Genomic DNA, 24,248 nt, shown 5'->3' with positions numbered 1-24,248 from the left:
TAGGAAGGTCAAGTACCTGGGAGTCACCCTGGATGCATCCATGACATTCCGCCCGCATATAAAAACAGTCCGCGATCGTGCCGCATTTATTCTCGGCAGACTCTATCCCATGATCTGTAAGCGAAGTAAAATGTCCCTTCGGAACAAGGTGACACTTTACAAAGCTTGCATAAGGCCCGTCATGACTTACGCGAGTGTGGTGTTCGCTCACGCGGCCCGCACACACATAGACACCCTCCAATCTCTACAATCCCGCTTTTGCAGGTTAGCCGTTGGGGCTCCGTGGTTCGTGAGGAACGTCGACCTACACGACGACCTGGGCCTCGAATCGATCCGCAAACACATGAAGTCAGTGTCGGAACGTTACTTCGATAAGGCTATGCGTCATGATAATCGCCTTATCGTTGCCGCCGCTGACTACTCCCCGAATCCTGATCACGCAGGAGCAAGTCACCGTCGTCGCCCTAGACACGTCCTTACGGATCCATCAGATCCAATAACTCTTGCATTAGATACCTTCAGCTCTAACACTAGGAGCATGCTGAGGAACCCCGGTAACCGTACTCGTCGAACTCGACAAAGAGGTCGACGTGCAGCCTAACCCATGCATCAGCCCGCTGAGTTTCTCGCCGGATCTTCTCAGTGGGTCGCGATTCCGATCCGGTAGTAGATTCATTCGCGAAGCAACTGCTCTTGAGTTGTTAGGTCTCCTTCGGAGGTGCTCGGGCAGTTGTTAGCAAATCCCACCCCTCCTGACTGAGCCTTTGCTCGCCCAACTGTCCTGGTGAAGCTGGAAAGGCCTCCGGGCCACCAGTAATCTCTGAATCATAAAAAAAAAAAAAAAAAAATTGGGCCGTGAGCTCGTCGACCCATCTAAGCAATAAAAAAATTAAAAATAAAACTTTATAGTGTTTACCATAAAATCATAAATATAGATTTTATGAACAAGGTATTTGAATTTTAATTTAAAACTACTATTCTATTAAAATTAAGATTTATCTTAAGCGGTAGACTACAATCATTGTCACCAATTTTTATAAGTATCTATATCTGAAGAAAGGTGGTGCTCGTATACTTCTTGTACTTTTAATACTTGTGCGCAGATTAAATTCTTTTAACTTTCTATTTCTTAAATAAGCACTAAAAATACAGGTGAAAGCTTTTGCAGCGAAAGCCTTTTGCCTATAGAACTTGATCCATTAAGAAAACTTTGACATTTTAGTAAGCTTAATGTCAAAACAAAAAATTGATTTAAATTGCACCCGCAGTTGCCGATTCAAGGAAACACTAAATAAATAGTAAAAATAAACAATTAGTTTAATACCGTGTCTTTAAACTCATGTTACGGAAATAACAAATGAAATTTAAGTACTCATTTCATTTTCAATCATGGGAGATACACAAAACGGTAAATGTGAAAAATAACAAACAAATATTTTAATTCATAACAACCGGCTTAGTTTTACGCGCTTGATAATTTTCAGATGATTTCGAAATGCTCAAAGCCTTATTTGATTTTGAAGCCACATTGGCAAAAACGTTAAGTTTCTCGGAAGGTGAATATTTTCATTTGCAACAGAGCAACACTAAACAACGAAACTGGTGGCATGTTGTTAATAGGAAAGGTCAGGTCGGCTTTGTGCCCTCTAATTATGTAGCTACAGTCAAGGTAAGTGATTAAACTGGTTATGACAATTTACAGAATATTTCGCGCACTTACCTCATAGCTGACTTTGTGTATAGGTAGAGGCGGAGTACCTGTTGGCTTTTTTGAGCGATTGTATTAAAAATTTAAACGAAAGCAGCTCGCACTCTCAAAAGCAGGACCTATTGATTAAAATTATTGAAAGAAAAAAACAAGTGCAGATGTTTGTGAAGCCGCATTCTAAAAAACAGCAAGCACCAAAGCCTCCGCCAAGGCTAGATGACAGCACTCCTCCAAATGGAGTGTCGCCTTCATTTGATCTTAGGCCTGTTGTATCTCAACAGCAGATCAGCGAAGAGAGGGATTCACCACCAAAATCATCAAGCACCAATGATGAAAATGGTACAGTACTTTTTTATACATCGTAGCTGCATTAAAAAAAAAAAACTTCAGTTTTCCCTAGTTGTAGACATGATTAAACTTAAACTTAAAAACATTGATTTGAATTCATGTTAAATTTGAAATTCTTATACAATAACTTATGGCAACGACCATTCTTGAATAATATTCTTTTTGCCTCATTGAAGATTTTATTTCTGCTGAAGTAATTATATGGAATATTTTTCAACATGACGTTACAATTATAGATGATACAAGGAGTAAATGTGATCTCAAAAACATCAAGCAGCACTCTTTTGACACTGATAACCAGGATGATAGCCAAGATAGCAGTGAGAGTATTAAGCCAAATGCAATATATGAAATTGTTCAAGCTGTGCGGAAAGAGACTCAGCTTAGTCATGAAATGTCAAAGGTTGCTGTTGAAACTGTTCTCATTTCGCTAAGAGTGAGTGTTTATTACTCTTTTAAAAGAAGCTTACAGTTACTTTTACAGTTTGACTTGTATAATTTTATTCTATTATGTTCTGTGCTGTCCAAAAAATACATAAAATTAAATAAATAAAAAAATACGTTAATACTATTGCGGTATCAACTTACTTTAATGACCAGTTGACATTTGTTTACGATATACTTCAGGACATAAAACACAGGAGCAATACATATTATAATTCAGAAAATCTAAGCCCAAATACTAAAATTTTGAACAAAGTATACAAATTATGCAACCTCAAACACTAAATGTCTTTTTGCTTGTACTGATAAACATTGTAAAGTGGTTACTAGAGCCCATAAGCCATCAACAACATAAATGCCGCCACCATCCTTTAAACATGAGTTAATAGTAAATTAAAACATAATCCTTTGTATTTTCAGGAGTTCCTACCTGGTGGTGCTGCAAGATCCATTATAGATGCATTACTTCGTGAGGCCAATAGTAATATAACCTGTCCGAAGAATGCTATTGATGCTGCTCCTGATGCATTGAGGATGATGACTGCATTGAATGCACTTTCCAAAGCAGCTAATGATGCTCAACAAAGAGGCTGGGCATTGCATGATGACTCACATGACATACAAACACAATTGCTTGAACTGATCTCCGTTATGGTAAGCTAACGAATATAATAAACTTTTTGTTTTGGAAACCAGAAACTCCCCCATCTCATATTCAGTAGTTAGAGAAGCTTTAAAACATCTTGTCCAGGGACAAGTTAGGCTCAGGAGCCTAACTTCTCTACTTTATAACTTTACTGCTAGCTGTTTGAAGTTACATATTTTGCTTATTGAATACCTAGTAACTAATTGCCTAAATATATTTTTGTAGCCATTGAATATTATTTATTTTTATGTCTAATTATTTTTGTTTTATTACACAATTGTTTGCTCTCAATGAATAAAGTATATTGGTTGCTTAATAGTTCCAACTGGAATTACCTGCATTATTGCATAAGACATATTAAGTTGCATATGGATGAGTCTTATATACTACTTTACGTAATAATAAAATATATCGTTTCAGTCAAATGCTGATGTCAACATATCCCAACATGTGTTGAGCAGTCATCGATATGTTTATGTGACAACTTTGGTACAGTATTATCAGATGGAAACTCGGTGGCCCCTACGTCAGCTACTGTTACAGGTAACCAATGATATGTTTTGTGATTCTTCTAATGTAACTGACTAGTAAAATGAAAACATTAAATACACCCATTTATGATAACAACAGAAAACAATAACATTCATTATAAATATTAGGACAATTGCAAAGTCTTCTTATGTTGTCTCCCAGAAACTTATCCATTAATGCATCATTGTACGATGTATAATAGTATGAGTATTACATAGTTACACTGAGATATGTATGTCTGAGGATGTTAAAAGCATGAAAAATAGCACGATACTTTAAAAAATACAGAAGCTTAAAAAGAATTTCATATTTTTATAAATTATAAATATAAGACAGTTTTAGTTAGTGCTCAGTAAAAGATCTTGGCTTAATTCCAGTCATAATTCATTTAAATATTCATTTTAAACCAGTGTTCAATTTACATAGTACGGATTTCAATTCATTGGGAATAAGCAAGACCTGAGCTTGTTTTGGATTATTCTAAGTGATGAAACTGTATTCTAATATGGAAAAGTGCTTGTAATTAACTACTTAAATAAAAAGTCAAAAGTTAATTTTTTACGTAGTTTTGGAGGCATTCCGAATTTACTTCCTACTTTTTAAACAACTTCAAATAAAAATAAGGTGGAGATACTCAATTTCTGCTGTAGGATTTTTTGCATCAATGTTGTATGATTCCTTTTTCCAACAAAACAGATTATATCTATTTTGGCTTTGCTTGAATTTGACTCCTGTGTGCTTAGTGCGAGTTTTTTAACGTTCTCGATATCGTAAAAGTTAACTCAAATTTGAATGCAGTTGGAACAGCACCCCTAGCGCCAAACGTAGGCAAACGTTCCAACTCCATACAAATTTGAGTTAACTTTAGCTTTAACTTTACACTTAAACGTTAAAAAACTCGCACTAAGCACACTGCTTAGAAACCGACTTAGTTTGGATAAGATTTGTTAAGTATATTCGAACCTAAAAATATTTTATCACGAATAATTAAGAGCGCCCTCCTGGTTAGGATAAAGAAAACTTGAATATTCGCTTAATGGTCATACGCTTTTTCAGGCATTTGGTATAATGTGCGGCCTAGAGCGTACAGCCCTAGCAACATTGGCGCTGTCATCGTTACCGGCGGAGATTGCTCGAGACATGCGCGACAACCCTAGGGCCGTCAGCCGTCTCTCTCACTCCGCTCTGCTACTCTCCATGGTTCTATCTATGGGAGACAAACTTCCGGTCACACATTTCGAGCAGCTCGGCCTTGAATTTGCACAATTTTTGCTGGAGTTGCTTGAAGATCCACCGGAAACCGATGTCGATGAACAGATACCTGATTTGTTTTCAACTCTCCTTTTGGCCTACAACTTGCAGTTTGAGAACCCATTCGACAACATATTGTTGAATGCATTGGAAACAAGGGACATGGCCAAAACATTCTGTGAGAAAGTGCTCTTGTTACTCAATCGTGAAGGTAAAGTGGCTTAATTCAATATAAAACAAAAAGATACAGATGAATTATGTATGTGTATAAAAAGAATTAATCTCATTCTGCATAATAGGGTATACTTTGTTAATCATATTGTTACGCGCTGGGGTTCGGGATAAATAAAACTTCCACCGAAGTACAAATTAAAACTCTATTAAACACTTAGACTTCTTCCGCTTCGCTTCAGGTGATCTGTTCGCTGTTTCGCTTCGAGTAGATCCGATTACTAACTGCCTTCGTGCAAGCAAGCAAGCAAGAGGGGTCGTTGTACCCGTTGTACGGGGGCACGGCGTGCTGCCTTCGTGTCATTTCTGCAATGCTTTTATAGTCGATACGACATCCCTAGAATCATAGATTATACACTTAATATATTAGAGATAGATGCGCAACTCTCATTTTTATTTTTGCTTTAGTTAAAGCCCGGTCCAGCAGGCGTCGCTACGGTCGATTATTAGTCTCCCTACCCCCCACCAGGTGGCTTTTTTAGTAATTTTAATATTTTTAATAACTCTCTTTATGAAAAAATCTTATCGTTTAGAATCGCTGAAATTCCCGGTAGTACTTATGAGATATTAAGGAATGTTTGATTGTGTTCAGCATTCTAATCGATAAGATCTTTTCATACAGAGAGAAAACAGTTTTTTAAAATAAAAAGCTGTAATTCTCTGTAAGCTATTTAATTTCCCTATATTACAAACAATTTTCTGTTAAAAGATTGTATGAACGTACAATTGTATAAAATTTCGAATAACAATAACTCCTCTAGATTAATCCTACTAGCGTACACATTAAATCGAAAGTTATCTAAAAGTTAATTAAGTCTAGATAATCAAATCATTCAATGTCAATTAAGTCATTTGTGCGAAATATAAACATGTCAGCTTTCCATTACAAACATAGTAGACAATTTGAATTAAATTTAATAAATTTGTTTCTTAACGATAGCAGTTCTTGCTTAAAGTTGATCGTGACAGATCATGACCTTGTATGAAAATATTACATTTATAAACACTACCTATGCTTCGTCATACAATAATTGTCATTTAAACTAGCATTGTAGAGATAATACACACACTAAAGTGAATACTAAATTATTCTTAGCATTCTTATAAACATTTAGAAATTTAAGAAACGATTAACCCACTATCATGTTCATAACATGTGACATTTTATTCTGCACAAACGTTTTGTTACATGATTTGAAAAACAAAAAAAAAAAAACAAAAAATGTTTAAAAAATGTAATGATGATTTAAAGTACTCTTAAATATTGATAGTTTGTACTTAATGACGCTTATAGTAATCTTAGACATGATTACATTAGTTATACTTTTATTCCCTATCTAAATTATTTCTATTCTGACGTTTCTGATGCTTTAGCTTTGGTAATACTAGATGAAACAAACAGCAGATTGAAAGAAAATCATCTTAAAGTTAATTACATTCATTACAAACCATTAGTTTGCATTTTGTTACAAAAGAAACTGATGTTCGTTACATGCAAATGAATTATAAACATACACATGCAAACATAAAATGTAAATTTATCTTTTAATCCAAATTAAATGTACATTAATATTACATCTAAATAATAGAAAGGGTTTCGAAAATTTTTATTGCACTCAACAGCAGACGAGCACGCAACCCGGCTCATGATAAGTGGTCACCAGTGCTTATAAACTTCAGCAGTGCCATAGGGGTTGCTGTCTATCACTTAAGTTTTAATAAATTATTAATATACTCAGTCACAAGCATATTGATTTCACATAATGAAAATGTAAGAAACATAATCATGTTTGGGCATTTTCATTTATATCTGCTCATACAGAAAACACAACTTAGCAAATATATTCCACAGTTAATCTAAATAATTGCAAATAATGCTTTTGAAGACCGTTGACTTTTGATCATTAATTAAAATCATCTTCTCGTAGAATTTACAAAAGGTTATTTACAAAAATTTATATCAGTATTTTCATATATTACTAACTTACTAATTACAACTATTCAAACGTAATACTATAACTATAAGAACTAAACAACCTATTTTAAAACAAAATTGGCATCAATTTAGTTCTTATGAAGTATTTCAATTATTAATTTATAAATTATAAACATATTTAAAAAAAATTAAGATCCTTGAGAGTTCACGTTCCTTGCTGAATCAGTTTCTCTTCTGAAACGGAGAAACAAAGTATCTTAAGTATGTAACAAATATTGAAAAATTTAGTGTTAATGTAATCATACTTACAAATTAATATATTACATAACACGTTCTGGTTCAAATATAGTGCATCAATCTTTTCATGTTTCAGACATTTTAGTGCTCCTTATAATTTTTCCATAAAATTTTGTCATTATCAAACCTTTGTCTACAAAAATAAAAACATTATTTTATATTGGGTAGAAGGATGAACGTGGTCACAGGCCACTTGGCGTAACTTGGTTATCAAACACCAGGAAACAAAACGTGAATGCCATCATCTAACTTTGGATGTGAGATCAATTGTGCTGTATTTTATTTAAACAGGAAACCATGACTGATTGATCATTCCGAAAAACTAGTTCGGGCCCACTTGACAATAAGCATATAATACGCTGAGTTGCAAAACATAAATACTTCCACCCACTCGAGACAATTTTATTATCTGAGGTGTGTGTGTGATAGTACAAGACTTAATACCGACTGTTTTGATCAAAACTTAACATATATGATAGCTAGGCAGCAGAAATAGGAAGGACCATTAGTTGGTGCTAATTCATTTAATTATATTATGAATAATAATTCTGTTAGCAAATAATATACCGGGAAAATAGTGTAAACTCACCGTTATCAAGGCATCCGAAATAGCATTTCATTTTCGATCTTGGAGGCATGCTGATTTTTAATAATAAACTTTCTGTAAGAAATGAAAATTAGTTACACAGGCTTACGAAACGCTAACGAAGAAAAAAGTATTGGAGCCAAGTTATGTCTAAAGAGAATTCAAAACAGAGTTTCTCAATGTCTAATCGTCTAATATTCTCATAAAGCTAAAAGTTGCTCTAAATTAATACTACAACATAAAATAACTCACACCAAGACCAAAAAAAAAACGATTTAAAAAATTAAAGCGTTACGACATTTTGAAAACTTTTTTTTTTTTTTTTTTTGAGATTATTTTACGGCCCTGGAATTTTGAAAACTTCAAAGCAGTGTTTCCATTTACGTTTTTTTTACCACATTTTACCCTAGTTTCTTTTGAATTTATCCCTAAAATTTCCTAAACAACTTTCATAAATCCTTTATATAGAAAGCATAAATAAAATACAGAAAATAAACCACAGCATATTATTTAATGTAGGTATATATAATATAAACGCCCCCAGAAGATCATAGATCTATAGGATTAGAATTTTCAAGGAAGTCGACGCATTGCTTTTATATTCTTTTGCTGCACGCAACCTAACACTGTTCGGTTCTAAAATTGAGCAATTGTTTGCTGGCAAAGTTGGGAACTTTCTATGAGCAAGCCGTTCAGGGTTTCATTAGAAAGCCTGTTTCTTTTGTCAGTTTTTACATTTGAGAACACTGAATAATCTTTCCACCTCAGTCTTTGAAGAAGGAACTGCTAGCAAAAGTGAAATGACAATTACAAGGTTTTCGTAAATGAAATTACCATGATAATCTTTCATGGTACATGAAGTACCTGCATATTACAATACAAGTAAGTTCTGGTGACATCAACGAAAATAGGTAAATAAAAATTTGGCGGATTATACTTATTGGGATTCTGGGGAATCCCTAAGAAAAAAGCAGTGGCTTAATCTATGATTTACTTTACTAGAGAGTTACTGTTGAATCAAACCTTCTTTATAGTTTTTATACACAACTCTGTTTTATTCTTTTACTTGTCAACTCGACTTAATGTCATTCTCTCCATAAAATAAAATGTTTATTGTTTTACTTTAATTATCGTTTATTTTAAAATTCACAACAGTTACTAGTATAGGCTTTGCTTTTTACCCCGAAATATCCTAAATCCTGGTATTTTTTAAATTGTCTTTATCATCCAAAATATCAGCTCTTTTTCCCTAAAAAAGGGAGAATTCCCTAAAAATGGAAGCACTGCTTCAAAGTACGCTAACATTTTTTATTGAGTCAGAACTCGTATCTGCCATCTAGTGAGTTTATTAGTTCATTAAGGCCAAAACGTTTCAAAAATGACCTCGCCGGTTCCTAAAGATGACGCTAGTTGAATGTTCTTTTCCTTTGTATGGGAGTTGCACCCCCCTGCCTAGAATTATAGAGAACATTCACGATAAGGCCAGTCGTTTCGATATGGATTTCCGCTATTTGATAATAGATGGCGTTGCACTTCTAGGGCGTTCTCTATTTTTCTGCTTTTTTTAATATTCGTTTCTGCTATTTGACGATAGATGGCGTTACTCTTATCCGCATAACAATATTATATTTTTTCGCTGTCATATAAATGTCTTTTTTACATTCACAGAAGACCCGGTGCGTATTTTTGAGCACGAGCCGGCACCTACTCATTCTGTTCTCAAACTGGTGATTGACTTGTTTAGTCGTAAAAAAACCGCAGACCACTTTTATACTAATGACGTAAAGGTCGCCATAGATATAGTTGTGAGGCAACTGGCCGATCTCTCGCCTGGTGATACGGTAAGACAATAGTTTTATATTTGAATTTTTGAAAAGATATATTTCGAATGGTGAAGGAACATCTGCCTAGTGTTGTTTGCTTGTTTATGCTTTATCCTTACTGTTAATTTATTATGTGTAAGTATATTGGAATATAAATCATATATATATACATTTATATTTATTGTATGTATGTATTTTCTTTAATAATGTGTTGTTAATAGTACACCGCAACATACCTGCTATATCTTTATCGGTCCAGAATTTCGGGTAATTAAACGGTTCTCTTGATATTTATTTTATTGCTTAGATAGGTGGACGAGCTCACAGCCCACCTGATGTTAACTGGAGCCCATAGATATTCACAATGTAAATGCGCCACCCACCTTGAGATATAAGTTCTAAGGTCTCAGGTATAGTTACAACGGCTGCCCCACCCTTCAAACCGAAACGCATTACTGCTTCACGGCAGAAATAGGCAGGGTGGTGGTACCCACCCGCGCGGACTCACAAGAGGTCCTACCACCAGTAATTACGCAAATTATAATTATAAGAGAGATTTAGGATTTATTTTAATTATAAGAGTTTGCTTTTAGCGATAAGACCGCCTATTGTACCAACGTATCTGCTTGCTTACTATTTTCTGATGTTAATTGTGTTTTGGTGTGCAATAAAGTATGTTCTCTCTCACTCTGTTCTTTCTTGTTTTGTTATCAAAAACAACTATTACAATATTCATTTTGCATGTAATCTATATTTGAATTACAGCGTCGCCAGCAATACTTGAAGATTCTCCAAGGTGTTATTCGGAACACTGACTACGGTTCTCACCTGCACCGCAGAGACGACCTGCTGCGTTGTTTCGCTCGCATATTCTGCGAAGAAGGTGAATGCAGTCGAGAGGATCAAGCTCTGGTCAGGGCTATTTCCAACGAGTTCCCGCAGTTTTTCAAGGCCTAAGCTCACACTATGGTAATGCACAAGACCGGTATGTGAAGTATTAATATTTCGTATCTCTCTCTTAGATAAACACCACCGTGTAATGACTAGTTTATATTATAACAACATTTTTGATGAACATTGATTGATACTAGGGAATGGATAAAGCATAAATGAGAGGATCAGCAATATATGATCAATATTATCTTAATGAGCAATACTGGGTGTTAGGGGACCGCTTCTGAAAACGAAGACAGATGATAGTACTAATAACACTTTTGATGATAGGACAGACAAAAAAACTTGATCCTGATTTTAAAAAAAACATATTTTTAAAACGTTTTATTAGCATTATTTACGCTCCATCATGTTAGTACAGCTAAATGAAACGATAGTTTCATAAAAAATACATTACTAAAAAAAACCAGCAATGAAACACAAAATAAAAAACAGCTGATGCTCGGGTCAACGAACGCCCGGGCGCGCTGCTTCTTTTACACGCACACCGGCGCGACGGGGGCCAACTTTGTAGCTACAAAATTTTCATTTTCGAAAGCAGTCTCCTAACACCCAGTATATATTTGCACAAGAAAATCGCTTAATGATCCATGTACTTATGTCTAGTCTAGTATTGAGAGTTATATTTTAATTTTACCATGTCTCTGTCTAACAGTAATATCCACAATTTCTATACTGATTGTGAACAAAAGTTTTCTTCAGAGTATCTAAGGCAAGTATTAAATAGAATGAAATTTGTATTGAAAGAGGACTGATTTGATGAGAATGTAAAATTGATACGTAACGGTATGCATTGGTGATGATTAAAATAAGTATTATGCTGCTTTAGAAGCCTAATGGCAGTAAACTTATGTATGGCTACAAAATTATTACCAACCATAGCTTTTTGACACCATATTAGAAAGGGTTGGTATAACTTCAATTTTATTTGACACAAGTGACTCATCCACTATATAAATTGTCTCGCAAAAATCCGTAGTCGCTAAGTGTACGTTCGTTGACCCCGGCTTTTGTACGCTATACATTATAAACTGTAGAAATGTCATAATTACTTGACATGACACTTCTATTAACAAATTAATATCTTTTTTTCTCACCGGGAGAGAATTGGGTACTTTTGCCCCACACGTGCCAGGGACTAAAAGCGAACTTTACAACCCGGTTGAAAAAAAAAATTTAGGGAGAAAAGTAGAACATCCCCACCCGAGATTGTCACCCTCGCTTTCGGCTCGGGTGACAACAATTCGCGAGCGTGAATATTCTACTTTTCTCACACGTTGCGTAATATACTATTATATATTACATTGATCTTGTGTGTAATCTATTCTATGGTTTTGAATTAAAGAGCGACTCATTTCCCCTACATATTAACAAGAAAGGCGAAGTTGAAATTTCAATAATTCGTTAAATATTTGGTCAACTCTAATGAGCTAATAGTGGATGAGTTTTCCCCAACTTCCTGAACAGTCAGGCAGCTCGATTATGCCATAATTACTGCATTATGGCTTATGATCTCAAATAGTAACTTTTTTATGTGTAAAATAATAAATGAATTTGGTGCATTTTTACCGCTTGACTTAACTTTTAACTTGTATGTCTATATTTATAAGTGTTAAATGATTGTAGCTGAATGCAAACTATGAAAACGAACAACATGTCAGTAGTAACTAGCGATTTAAAGTAAAAATCGTTCTAGAAAACTTGTTAAATTTAAACGAATTTTATTTAAAAAAAAAACCATAAAGCATAAATGTTTTTTTCTAAAATTTAGATCTCATATTTTCAAATATTTTACGTGAAGAGTATTAAAAATATAGCATTTCCTATAAATAACTAAAAATTAAAAAATAATTATTTAAGGTGTTATTAATAAAAATGTAGGAACGATTAAATTGTCTATTTACGTCGATGTTATTGTTACAAATAATATATAGTCTCTCTTTTGCCACGAAGGGTGAACGTGATAATTCTCAATGTGTCTTAAAGTTCAAAATTATAGCATATTTTATTTAATTGTTACTAGTCGTACTACTGCTACCTGTTTATGACTTTCGGAAAATTTGTCTCAAATATCACGACTGTGTTATTTTATTTAAAGGTAACACACACGCATGCCATATACATAGGTACTCGCATTTGTGATTAATATTTGAATATTATGTATAATATTTTTCATTAATTTCCTTGTAAAATTTCAAAATGTATACTTTCGGTTCTTAATATTCATGTTTTATAACTGTAAAAATTAAATTCATTTAAGATACTCTTTACTACTACATTTAGGAAAAGATAAGGGTAAAAACAACATTGAGATAAAATCTTTAAGGGCCACTTCAAAATAAATAAAATAGTTGTCAAGTAATGTTTGCGTAAACTTCAAGTAATGTAACTGTTGCACAAAAATCATTTTATAATTTTGATTTTGTATCAATATTTTTATGAACTACCCATAAATTACAATTATCGTTTCCAGTGTACAATATATATTTTTCTGTTTCTATTCTACCTAGTCTGACTTTTAATATTCATTGTGGCATGTAATAAAATTTCATTGGCAACCACTTCTACAGTTGCTTATCAAAAATAAATTTGCAGACTTATGAGAGGGAGAGAGAGAGAGATAGTCTGCAAATCATTATAAAAATCAATTCAATAGATTCATTATTCAAATATGTTTTGAATATGCCGAATTGTTTATGATAAAAACGATTTCGTTTATTTTTGGTGAATATAATATTAATTAAAAATAAATTTACGGTTTAGTCTCTTTAGTCTCTAGTCTTGTTTCCGACTTTACGAATACTTTACAGTTTTACTGTGTCGTCCTAGATTAAGATTACGATTAAACCGTAAAAGAAATTTTAATGATATTCTGCGACACACGAATACCGAATAAAGATTAAATAATTTGATATATTATTTTTATATATGTAATGTTCAAATAATCCAAAAACAAATTTTCACTATTATTTTCTTCATTTTTTCTTGTCAATTCTTAAATCGAACATGAAAGTGCATTTAATTGCATTGCTGTTTTCAAATGAACACCAAAAACAAACCAAGGGTATAAAACAGAAACAATTCTATGAAACATAGTTTTGGTCTAATTCTAAAAGAATAATTTATTCATCAAAGTATAATACTAAAAATACATTTAATCTCAAATATAATAAAATTATTTACTTAGATCAGTACCTAATACAATATTTTTGCTAGTCACTATTCTATTAAAATAGCAAAAGTATATTTAAGTATCTCATTTACATTACACAATGAAATTATTAATATTATATAAAATGAAAATAAACCACTGTGCTTATTTCATTTTTGTTAAATAAAATAGAATAAGTTGTCTTCATATATCGCTCTGAGTAATATGTTAGAAAAAAAATACTATAAAAATAGAATGGTCAATAGACCATCAAATATAATTCATAAATAATAAATGTATAATATTATAATCTAATTAATATGGAATTCGTCAAGATAAAATTTTATTTCTTTATTCTTACAAATATACTTTAAAGTGATATGAGTAGCTCTATACAGATATTAAAAAATAAATGATTGGACCGCCCTATCGCTGGTCTAGTGGCCACGCTTGGCTACTCAACTGCAAGTATGGGTTCGTTTCTATGTAATAATAAAGGTTAATTCTAAGTATAAATTTCAAAAATAAAGCCGCAAAAAAAGAGATAAGGAAAATATCGAAACTTGTAAAAGATTACCGGCCCAGTAATGTCTGTTCACCAAAATATTCGATATTATAGGTGCGTGAAATAATTTTATATTGTAGAATTGATTGTCAGAAATAACCGTGTTGGTTACGCTGCTCGGAAAATAATTCTCAAAAAGTTACCGAGGAAATTCAATCGACTGTTTAATGTTCACAGTTTGTGTATTAAATAAAGGAAAAAAAGTTTGAAATAATATTGTGATTTACTTAGCGTTTGAGAAATTTAATGCGAGTTCATAGCTCCAATCATATCTACGGACATCGGAATTAAATTGTTTCGTAACTTAATTTTATTATTTGCATTGTTGCCAGCATCGTGTTTTCGTTTTGAAGGCTTGGTTCAATAGATATATAAATAGATTGACATTAATAAGTAATATAATATAACAAGAAATATAATATGCTTTATTCTACAGCAAAACAAAAGAAAATTAAAAACATTAAATACAAAAGTACAATATGGGCGGTCTTATCGCTGCCAAACGATCTCTTGTAAAATACCATTCTTGATTTCACGAAAGAAATTAAGTGATATAACTATAGATAGAAAAAAAGGAGTTATGTCTAGCGATTTTATTTCGATTATTTTCTATTTATATCTATATAATTTCCCCACATTTTTTAAATTAAGTTCACGTTTACATTTGAAGAAAATAGTATTTAAATAACCGTATAAATAATAATAGTATTTAAATAAAACCAACTCGCATAATGAGACAACGCGATCCCACCAAAAATTTGTTCCAATAATTTTGTCTATGAATGTATTCACGCCTAGATTAGAGAGAATACACATGGCACAAAGACCCAAGCCGATGCAAGATACATACATACCAGACATGTGGCGTTGTCTATGTGGTTAATTTTAGTGAAACATGAATTAAATTCAAAACTATAAGTTTGATTACCATTTATTCACTTAATAAATCAGTAGTTATAACTGGCACGCTGCATGCATGTTAATTGTTGCTAGATATGAATGGGGGTTTACTATTTAAATTTTAAGTAAAATATATTATGGCAATGTACGTACGTCTTGTAAAGAAAACGAGGATTTCTGAACTGATATTAACATGTTTTTATTGTTCTAGCTTGGTATGCTTGTTTGTAACGTCATTCATTATTTAATGTAATATACACGGATTTCAATATATACAATTATCTTGAAAATTTTCACACGCATCAGGTACAGATGGCAACACAATAATTGTAAACTTGGCTCTAATATATCGACCAATATCAAAAGGGTAAAAAAAAAATATTAGATGGGTTTGCTTTTTAAGTGTTTTTTTTTTATAATTTGTAAACTAAACTTTTATTACGCACTACTTTTATTTATACAACGCAAATCATCAAACTTGTCAACGCTTTGAAAATGCCCGTAGTGTATTTTACTCGGTATATTAAAATTTTTGGTGCTACGTCCGTTAAGTAATTACTATATTTTTTTTGTATTGCAGTATGGTAGTAGCATTGTTTGGCGTACGGCACTAATTTTATTATAGTGAGACTTATTTTATATCGATTTAACAATTTGAGAAGCGGTAGTACTTCTTAACAATCCCTAAACCCCAAATCGTATTAGTTCACATAAAAGTGCGACATTAATAATATGACCATACGTCCCGGTTTAGGCGGGACAATCCCGCTTTCGAGCATTCTGTCCCGCTATCCCTAGTGAGGCCGACATAGTCCCACTTTTGCAAACAGACCAAACGATGAATTTATTTTTCAATTCAATATAGAGCTAGAAGTGTTTTAATGAGCTAATTTAATAAAAGAGGTACAGACTATTACAGAGTACTAACTATTTTGTGTTTAGTGCTTTGATTTTTTTGTGTTATTCTATCTTCAATAAAAAAATACTTTTAAAACACTAAATACTTTTTATATCAATATATAATTCCGCAGATGTCCCGCTTTGATAAAAAAAAACAATGGTCACGTTAGACATACATTATGAAGAATCTGTTAAACTTAGATAAAAGATGCATACCTACTACATTTCTAAAAACTCTGCATTTACGTTTTTTGTCATTTTTACATTTTTAGCTTAATAATATAATATTTAATGATGTTGTTGCCAAATAATAATATTAAGATTTCAAGAATAAGATCTTTTTTGTAATATCGTTTAGCGAAAATTCACTTGTGTGTGGCGTTCAATTATTATATATATTATTACTGCTTAAATGTTTATTGTAATTTTAGATTTAAAGTTATCGAATAAATGTATGAGAATTAAACCAATCGTATTATTATTACAACGAATCGATTTGATAAGTCGGAATCTTCGTCGAACGTCACCTGTATCAAAAGGCATTGAGTTAAAGCTAATCAAGGAGTCCTGGACCTCATAACGTGAATGTTGCTTGCTTTCGACCAACAGCCCTCTTAATTTCCAAAGCAGCTTTCCGATTTGTGGGTGGGAGAACCGTTGTATATTACAATTGAGATTTCAACCCTCGTGTCTTCAGATGGATGGCGTCATTCATATTGGCCTAGGGACTCCGATAACCACCAGGTGTGGCCGTGGACGTAGGACACCATCTATGCAATAAAAAAGTCCAATGCTTTGGAATGATCACCCCCACCGGTAAAAATGTTTAATGTGATCTTTAAGGGTTCACATATGCCTAATGGTCAATAGTCGGGTGTGAGAATTGTAACCCGTTAAATTTCCATTGGGATAGAATCCTAGAACGAAAGCGAAATTATTCCGTTACCTTGTCATTCGTCTCCGGAACGCCCCGGATAATAAATTATTCCGCTTGTAACTCGAGCAAGGCTTCTTTATCTCTGGTGTGATTCAAAATATTAGTGCCGTGAAGATCTAAACACACTTTGGTTCAGGCAATTACAAATACGCGCCCGTATCGAATTTCGATAGGTTACGATAAATATTTACGTAACGACAACCTTCACGAAATTATTATTTAGAAACGCATTCCATCGAAATTTTATATACTCTTAAAAACTAATGTAAGAGTACAATTAACGACATGAGTTTGCAATTTAAGGGACATTACTATTTGGTGCAGAGATAGCTAACTAATTACCTTTTCGTCTATAAATGATTTATAAACTAAGTTTAATAAATAATCGAGAACCAATAACACACGATCATCTGATCCCTATATAGTAGTCCCTTTACTATGGGAACCAGAAACTGATCTATAAATTTATACAGGTTCACAGAGCAAAGAACCTATTAGACACGCAATTTTTCGGCTGATGTGGAAATCGAACTCACAGCATCTAGTAGTTTAGTAACGGATCTCACGTATATGATATTATTATGATATCGATTCGATTTTGTTTAATTCAGAAATGTGAAAGTGCTTGTTTGCATCACTAGTAAGTGACTTTTAGTTATGGTTTAGTATGGTATTTACGAGTCCTGCTTGTGGTTCATATCAATTATCCTTGGTAGGCGAAACGCGCTCGTCAGTTCTAATTGTCTTGATCAGTAGATAGGATTGTTTTCCGAAACCCATAACCATCACAGCGGAAAAGCCGCCACCGACCTTAAATCATGAGATCGAAGTTTCAATATAACGGTTGTTGTGCGTTTTAAACTATTACTGCTTCGCAGGAGAAATAGGGAAAATAATAGTACCCGTGCCAGCTCACGATACGGTCATTATATTTGTGTTAGCGATAAGATAGTCCTCTGTGCTTTGTTTAAAAAGTAAAAACTTATGTGACTGTGGTGTACAATAAGCATACTTTGGTATACTTTTATGCTGGCATTGCTGATGTCCTTGAGCTACAGTGACCTTTCATAAAAAAATTGTCGTTTCCGCAGTGCGAACTTGTCTTAAGGCAGACTAGGCCCAAGCTTCCTTCGGACCAGATATTAAAGGTCGCTAATCTGCGAGATATCTATTCGGTATTAGTGAGAACAAAATTGACTATATTAGAATTATTTTGTCCGTGCAGTTTGGGTCATAAAACATAGCCCGGCTAGGGCGGTGAGCGTGTTGCGCGGGCGCAACAACCTTTATCGATAAAAGCAAATGAGTCATCGAAGGCAGGTACACGGCGGCGGGGTGGTATACGAAGGGTGGTGAGGCATTGTTATGTTATGAGTCATTTGTACTTATCTGCAAATTATAGTACATTATGTCGAAGAGAAATGTGTTTTTATGCATTCGTTCTCTGAATTTCTTTAGTGACACGATAGCTACTCCTTTGTTTTGTATCAAAACGGAAGAATTTATTCAAAATAATATCTGCACGTGTTGTTATCAACAATCTGTTAAAATTTTTCACTGAAATAAGAATAGATCCCGAAAATTTACAAAGTGTTAATTTCTGCCGTTCTCGTTAACTTGCTGCGGCGATATGTGGTATTCGATTAGTGATTTTTACTTTCATTTTTATCACTAACCTACACAATGACAACACTAAATACACTATCGATAACGCTTATCGACAACAATAATGCGCATCACTATGCCCGTCCATAAGGCTCGTGAGTGGAAGAGAGAGCGAAATATTCGCTTCACCGCTCCGATTTTTTATGACCCAAACTGCACGGACAAAATAATTCTACTATAGTGAGCAATAAAGTTTGTGCGGAACAGGCAGAGAAATTTTAGAGGTCGTTACACCATACACCAAACCTCGCCGTCACATTTCTACTCCACTAAATTAACAGAGGTTAATAGCTTTTTACTACCAAACAGCCTAGGACAGACAAAAAAGGTGACGTATCCTCGTCTGTGTGGTCGTAAATCTTCGACACACAAAAAAATTTAATCAGAAGGGATAACAATGAAATAAAACAACTTATTTTAATACAAGTATATTAATGTATCATTATGAATGCCGTATAAATATTTAAAAATGTAAACAGTGATAAAATTCATATTTCAACTGCTTAAACACAACTTAGGAAATTAAATTTCAAACACTCTGAACTAATAAAATTTGAAACCGTATGACAAACGTCACTGCAACTTATTAGCGTAACTAGAAACAACATTACACAAATAAATAGTATTTTATTGTAACATTTAATAAGCAGGTACCATGTTAAATCTCTGTCGTGTGGTATAAATTTTAAATGAATATTTGGATAGTTCCAAGAAAACTCAAACAACGCTACCAGCAACTGTTTCTTGTGTATAATAATAAAAAACTTGGCCCCGCTGTTCAAAAGGGATCCACAAAAACTGGATTTTATTGTAAATTCTTAAAATGCTTTACATGTAAATTATAAAATTCGCGATTCAAATAAAGACTCACTTACAAATTGCAGTCTTAGTACTGATCGCAATGTACCCACCCTCAAAAATAATCAAAAAGTCGTCATTAAATGGTGTTTTTCTTGGAATGCAATTCGGCGTTAAATACGCATACAAGATTACGCTACAGTATTGTATATTTATTAATTAAATATAACATTTACTTATTATTAAGAAAGAATGCGAAGGTACCCCGTGTACAAAACGAAACACCTTGAGCATTATCCTACTTATAGTAAACATGCTACTTGTGTTTATTTAGATTATTCATAATAATAATATATTACTTAAAATTGATGACGACAATGATGACATCACACACAGAATTTGGCAACTGCGACGAACACTTCACTCTTAAGTTTACTGTCATTAGTAATTTATTACTTTTACGTTGAATAAAATGTTTGTAAACCTTTTTTGAAATTTATTTTGTTTTAGGGTTTCTCTTAGGTTCAGATATTTTTCATTCACATATTTTCTTAACATGTTATAATATACCGGTGTTCATACTGATTAAATATGTATTTAAAGATTAAAACTACGACTTCACCACGCACTACAACTATCAAACACTCGCACGTTACATTAAATTAGTTAAAAATTATATACAAGTTACATCTAAATACATAGGTACTTAAAAACCTATATTAGACTTGATGAAATAATCGTCTTGTTATTTTTATGGCCTCTTGATTTTCACTTTGCGAGTTGCTGTATTTTGATTAGTATTTGTAATTCTGAATCGATACATAAAATTTGTTTTATTTTAAACTTTACAGGCTGTCTCAACGGCGGATCCAGGGAGGGTCATGGGGGTCATGACCCCCCCTGAGCTAGTTCCAGGACTTGAACTAACTTGGACTAATTGAAGAACATCATGATTTATTTATTATCTATTGTTATCAAAATTAAATTATAAGTTCTTAACTTGCCCACGACTATGTGACCCCCTCCTGGCGCCAAAGCTGGATCCGCCCTTGGGCTGTCTACATTATAAACGTTATTATTTCGTGTAGTCTACCCGGGAATCAAGGCTCACAGTGCCGAAATACTGAGAATATATTAAAGGTGAAAACTGTTGTAAGAATAACTATGACATCAATAACTTTAGCTAACACAGTAGCATACAATTTATTATTATCGTAACTTTTTTCACCACGGTAATGTGAGTACAGAGTCGAATATGAATCTCAAAAATTCCAAGGTCCAATGTGAAAGACTAATTCTCTTTTGTGATAATATATTTCCTTTTCCATCTACGACACGGAAATACTTATTTTTTACTGATTGGTTATTATTTATAATTTAATTTTTCGGTTCATTATATTTGTATGTATGTAAATATGTATTTAAAATTCCAAATGTTTATATTGTTGTCAAACATGTTAATACATGAGTTGTGGATTTTTATTAAGCTTATTACTCATTTCAATTCTTGATTATCAACCCTAGTTATCCAAGTAATAAATCGATTACGACTCAAGACGGAATCAGCTCACAATTTCGAATTTCAAACATTTTAAAATGAAACAATGCACAACCCTATTAATGATAATGTCAAGTTCCCAATAAAATATTCACCTAATCAACAAATTTGAGCTAAACGATACATACAATCATGTTTTGTTTGTTATAATAATTGAAACAAGTCAACGATTGTAATAATATAAAACTAGACGTCTTTCATTGAATACGGAAACGTAAATAATATTTCGTCGTATCTGTGTTTCTTTAGTTCGGTCGACGTTAGTGTTGAGAACGTCAAGCATAACTTTATCGATATATTTTTTTTTAAACGAAATATGCTCGGAGACAAATTCTTGATCATTGTGAAGTTTTAGGGCAAAGGATTAGAGCGATTTATGTACGTTTAGTACAATCTCTTCATAATTGATTTGAAATTTAATATAATGTCGTTTTAATTTTTTCGAGTTTTCGCGTAGGTAGTGTAAAGTCGGCACGTTAAAATATATCGAAGCTTGAAAGGCTAACGTGACTAAGGGACAATAACTGCTTTATACATAAAAATAACCATATTCGATGCGCAAAAAAATATATATTTCTAGGTCTATTAAAATAATTTCAATCCTACAGCTAGAGCTAGAATTTTTTTCAGGTATTTCAACTTTAAACTAGTCTACTGTAAAGTGCACGTATTGTCGCTTCGTCACGTTTGCCTTTCAAGCGTCGATATGATAAAAGCAGTACATCATTAATTTGTCTCCAAGTGTATGTACACTGTCGTTGGTTGTTTAACTCGGGTGCTGGGCGACCTTGCGGAGCCTGTAGCCGCCAGTGCCGCGTACAGTGTAAAGCACAACGATGGCAACAGCAACCACAGTCATTCCGATAGCGTTGATAACGATCGCTTCAGGTTCCAAAAGCGGGTACTGCTCGCTCCTGCGTGTCCGATTACACGGATAATTGTTAGAAATAATCGCCAATACACAGCTTCTTGTCGAGTAAATCTAATTCCATACTAATTTTTTTTTTTATTGCTTAAGTGGGTGGACGAGCTCACAGCCCACCTGGTGTTAAGTGGTGGCTGGAGCCCCTAGACATTTACGACGTAAATGCGCCACCCACCTTGAGATATATAAGTTCTAAGGTCTCAGTATAGTTACAACGACTGCCTCACCCTTCAAGCCGAAACGTATACCTGCTTCACGGCAGAAATAGGCAGGGTGGTGGTACCTACCCGCGCGGACTCACAAAAGGTCCTACCACCAGTATTGTATATATTTTACTGATCGATTTATATCTCGACAAGAAACTGCTATATAGTGGTATAATTAGTAGGTTTTAAAGAAGCCTTTAAATAATGCATAATCATATGTATTAATAGTGAATTTAAATTTAGAAATTAGTTAATTAAAAATCGTATAGTACTTGTGAAGTTTAATCTAATTTAATACTTTTAGATTTAGGCATACAAATAGTAGATATACAAAGAGAAATTTAAAATTTATCTACATTTATATACGGAATATGATTATATCAAAACTTTTTTTTATATAATTTTTAAAGTTTTTTTATAACTCGAAATTGAGTGACATACGAAATTAACTGTTTTCCTGTTGTAGAGTTTTATTTTGACTTTCAATTAGAATGTTCAATGACATCCAAATTGAAATTGATGATTTTATTAAAAACACCCACAATTAAGGACTTAACATACAAAGATAATGCAACAAACAGAAGCAGCACATACAACCAAGCGATGTCTTATGTATTACATAACGAATTATGCAGAAATTGAAATAATGAACAGCGCTAATCATCAAACATCGATTTATTTTTGATGCAATAAAACACAATGCCACTTAAAAAATATTTGGTCTGATACAGACCGAAACATTTCAACAACAACAATAAAAAAAACGGCACAAATCCTCGTTTCATTGGTCCTTAGTGTTCTAACATGCCTCGCAAATTAAATACATAAAAAATTAGATGCAAATAAATTTACCTACCTGATTAAAGTTATATCTTTCGGTTCAGTTCATAAAACGTTTGTTTCTCCGTTAAGTTTAAATCTATAACTAGTAAATAGCTTTATTTAGGTATAATAATAACCTCATCTAAATCTCAAGATGTAACAAAGTGAGCCTCTGACATGCGTACTTAAATGCTATCAAAATAACACTACTTAAAAAATAACGTAGATTTTATATTAATCTCTAACCTGCTATAATAAGCTAAAGCTATAGATTCGTTAAAAATAACAAAATTTTACAGCACTATAGTATATGCTAAACTAAACGATTTTAACTCTATTCGTTTTTTCAAATTAAATTGACACAAATCTAGTTTTGTTTTTTTTTTCTATCCAAAACCAAAATCATTGAAGTTTTTTTTTTGTTTTTATCAAACATCCTCTGCAATTTACATATAACGTAATTACTTATTAGGTCCATTCTACAAGTCCACAGAGGTCCTGGTGAGTCGTTCCCGTGCCTCTGCGGGTCGGAACTTTTCCCTCGACAAGATGTACATGACGACGCCGAGTATCGCAACCATAGAGACCCCGATCGCGTTTATTATTATTCCCTCGTCGACCAAGCCGCTGTATCGGTCCGCACTGCGAATACGCATACACAAGCAACTCACATACACAAGCTAAACGTAAAACACACATGGATATGTAAAGAAAAATGAAAAACAGGCAAGCTACAAGGACGACTACATGCAAACATGCTAGCCTGAAATACTCAAAATCTAGGGATGCCCCTCTATTATCTGAACAGTCAAAATGTAATTATAAAAATGAAATGTCAAATAAGTTTTGATGTAGTATTTCGTCGTTGTCAAACCAAAATTTGCTATGTGCAAAATCTCTATTTTGAATTAACGAGTAAAAACATTTTCGTATATATGAAGGTGAATTTTTAAGAACTATATCAAATGAAAGCTATAGATAAATATTAAAGCAATAAACACATAACAGTGTTTTTTTTTATGTGGGGCTGTGAACTATACGAAAAGGTTAAAAAGTAAAAATCTCA

The 24,248-nt window shown here is 33.1% G+C and overlaps 2 protein-coding genes and 1 long non-coding RNA gene across 17 annotated transcripts in view; 1 reads left to right on the top strand and 2 right to left on the bottom strand.

Moving 5' to 3' along the window:
* Positions 1-806: 806 nt before the first annotated feature.
* LOC101740557 (NCK-interacting protein with SH3 domain) lies at positions 807-16,737 on the top strand. 4 transcript variants are annotated; one of them, XM_012694089.4, is made up of 9 exons: positions 807-1,408; positions 1,485-1,669; positions 1,744-2,047; positions 2,293-2,492; positions 2,921-3,154; positions 3,567-3,689; positions 4,734-5,139; positions 9,647-9,819; positions 10,567-16,737. In XM_012694089.4, exons 1-9 carry the CDS (start codon positions 1,390-1,392, stop codon positions 10,756-10,758), a joined length of 1,836 nt encoding a protein of 611 aa, XP_012549543.1. In that variant the 5' UTR covers positions 807-1,389; the 3' UTR covers positions 10,759-16,737. The 4 variants fall into 4 exon arrangements, with proteins under 4 accessions (XP_012549543.1, XP_062526491.1, XP_062526490.1 ...); XM_062670506.1 differs by lacking the exon at positions 10,567-16,737 and adding an exon at positions 5,568-5,628 and having other exon boundaries at positions 1,228-1,408; positions 9,647-9,854; XM_062670507.1 differs by lacking the exons at positions 9,647-9,819; positions 10,567-16,737 and adding an exon at positions 5,568-5,820.
* LOC134199498 (uncharacterized) lies at positions 5,816-9,640 on the bottom strand. Of its 2 annotated transcripts, XR_009974009.1 has the most exons (4): positions 8,231-9,640; positions 7,982-8,053; positions 7,405-7,525; positions 5,816-7,329 (listed from the first exon to the last, which is right to left on the bottom strand). It is a non-coding gene; the product is annotated as an uncharacterized LOC134199498 (long non-coding RNA). The 2 variants fall into 2 exon arrangements; XR_009974010.1 differs by having other exon boundaries at positions 7,405-9,640.
* A 2,548-nt stretch (positions 16,738-19,285) lies between the features above and the next one.
* Positions 19,286-24,248, bottom strand: part of LOC101741447 (transmembrane ascorbate-dependent reductase CYB561) — a 65,053-nt gene continuing 60,090 nt past the window's right edge. For 6 of the 11 annotated variants that reach the window (XM_012694017.4, XM_021350824.3, XM_038013206.2 and 3 more), the window contains one exon: positions 19,286-23,824. In XM_012694017.4, the coding sequence (XP_012549471.1) occupies positions 23,662-23,824 (163 nt within the window). In that variant the 3' untranslated portion in view covers positions 19,286-23,661. The remainder of the gene's footprint in view (positions 23,825-24,248) is intronic. The other 5 variants (XM_004930391.5, XM_062670511.1, XM_062670509.1 and 2 more) reach the window with 2 other exon arrangements.

The sequence above is a fragment of the Bombyx mori genome, chromosome 10, assembly GCF_030269925.1.
Source record: "Bombyx mori chromosome 10, ASM3026992v2".
In the NCBI taxonomy this organism is placed as follows: Eukaryota; Metazoa; Arthropoda; class Insecta; order Lepidoptera; family Bombycidae; genus Bombyx; species Bombyx mori.
This window is presented reverse-complemented; position numbering and strand designations above follow the sequence as displayed.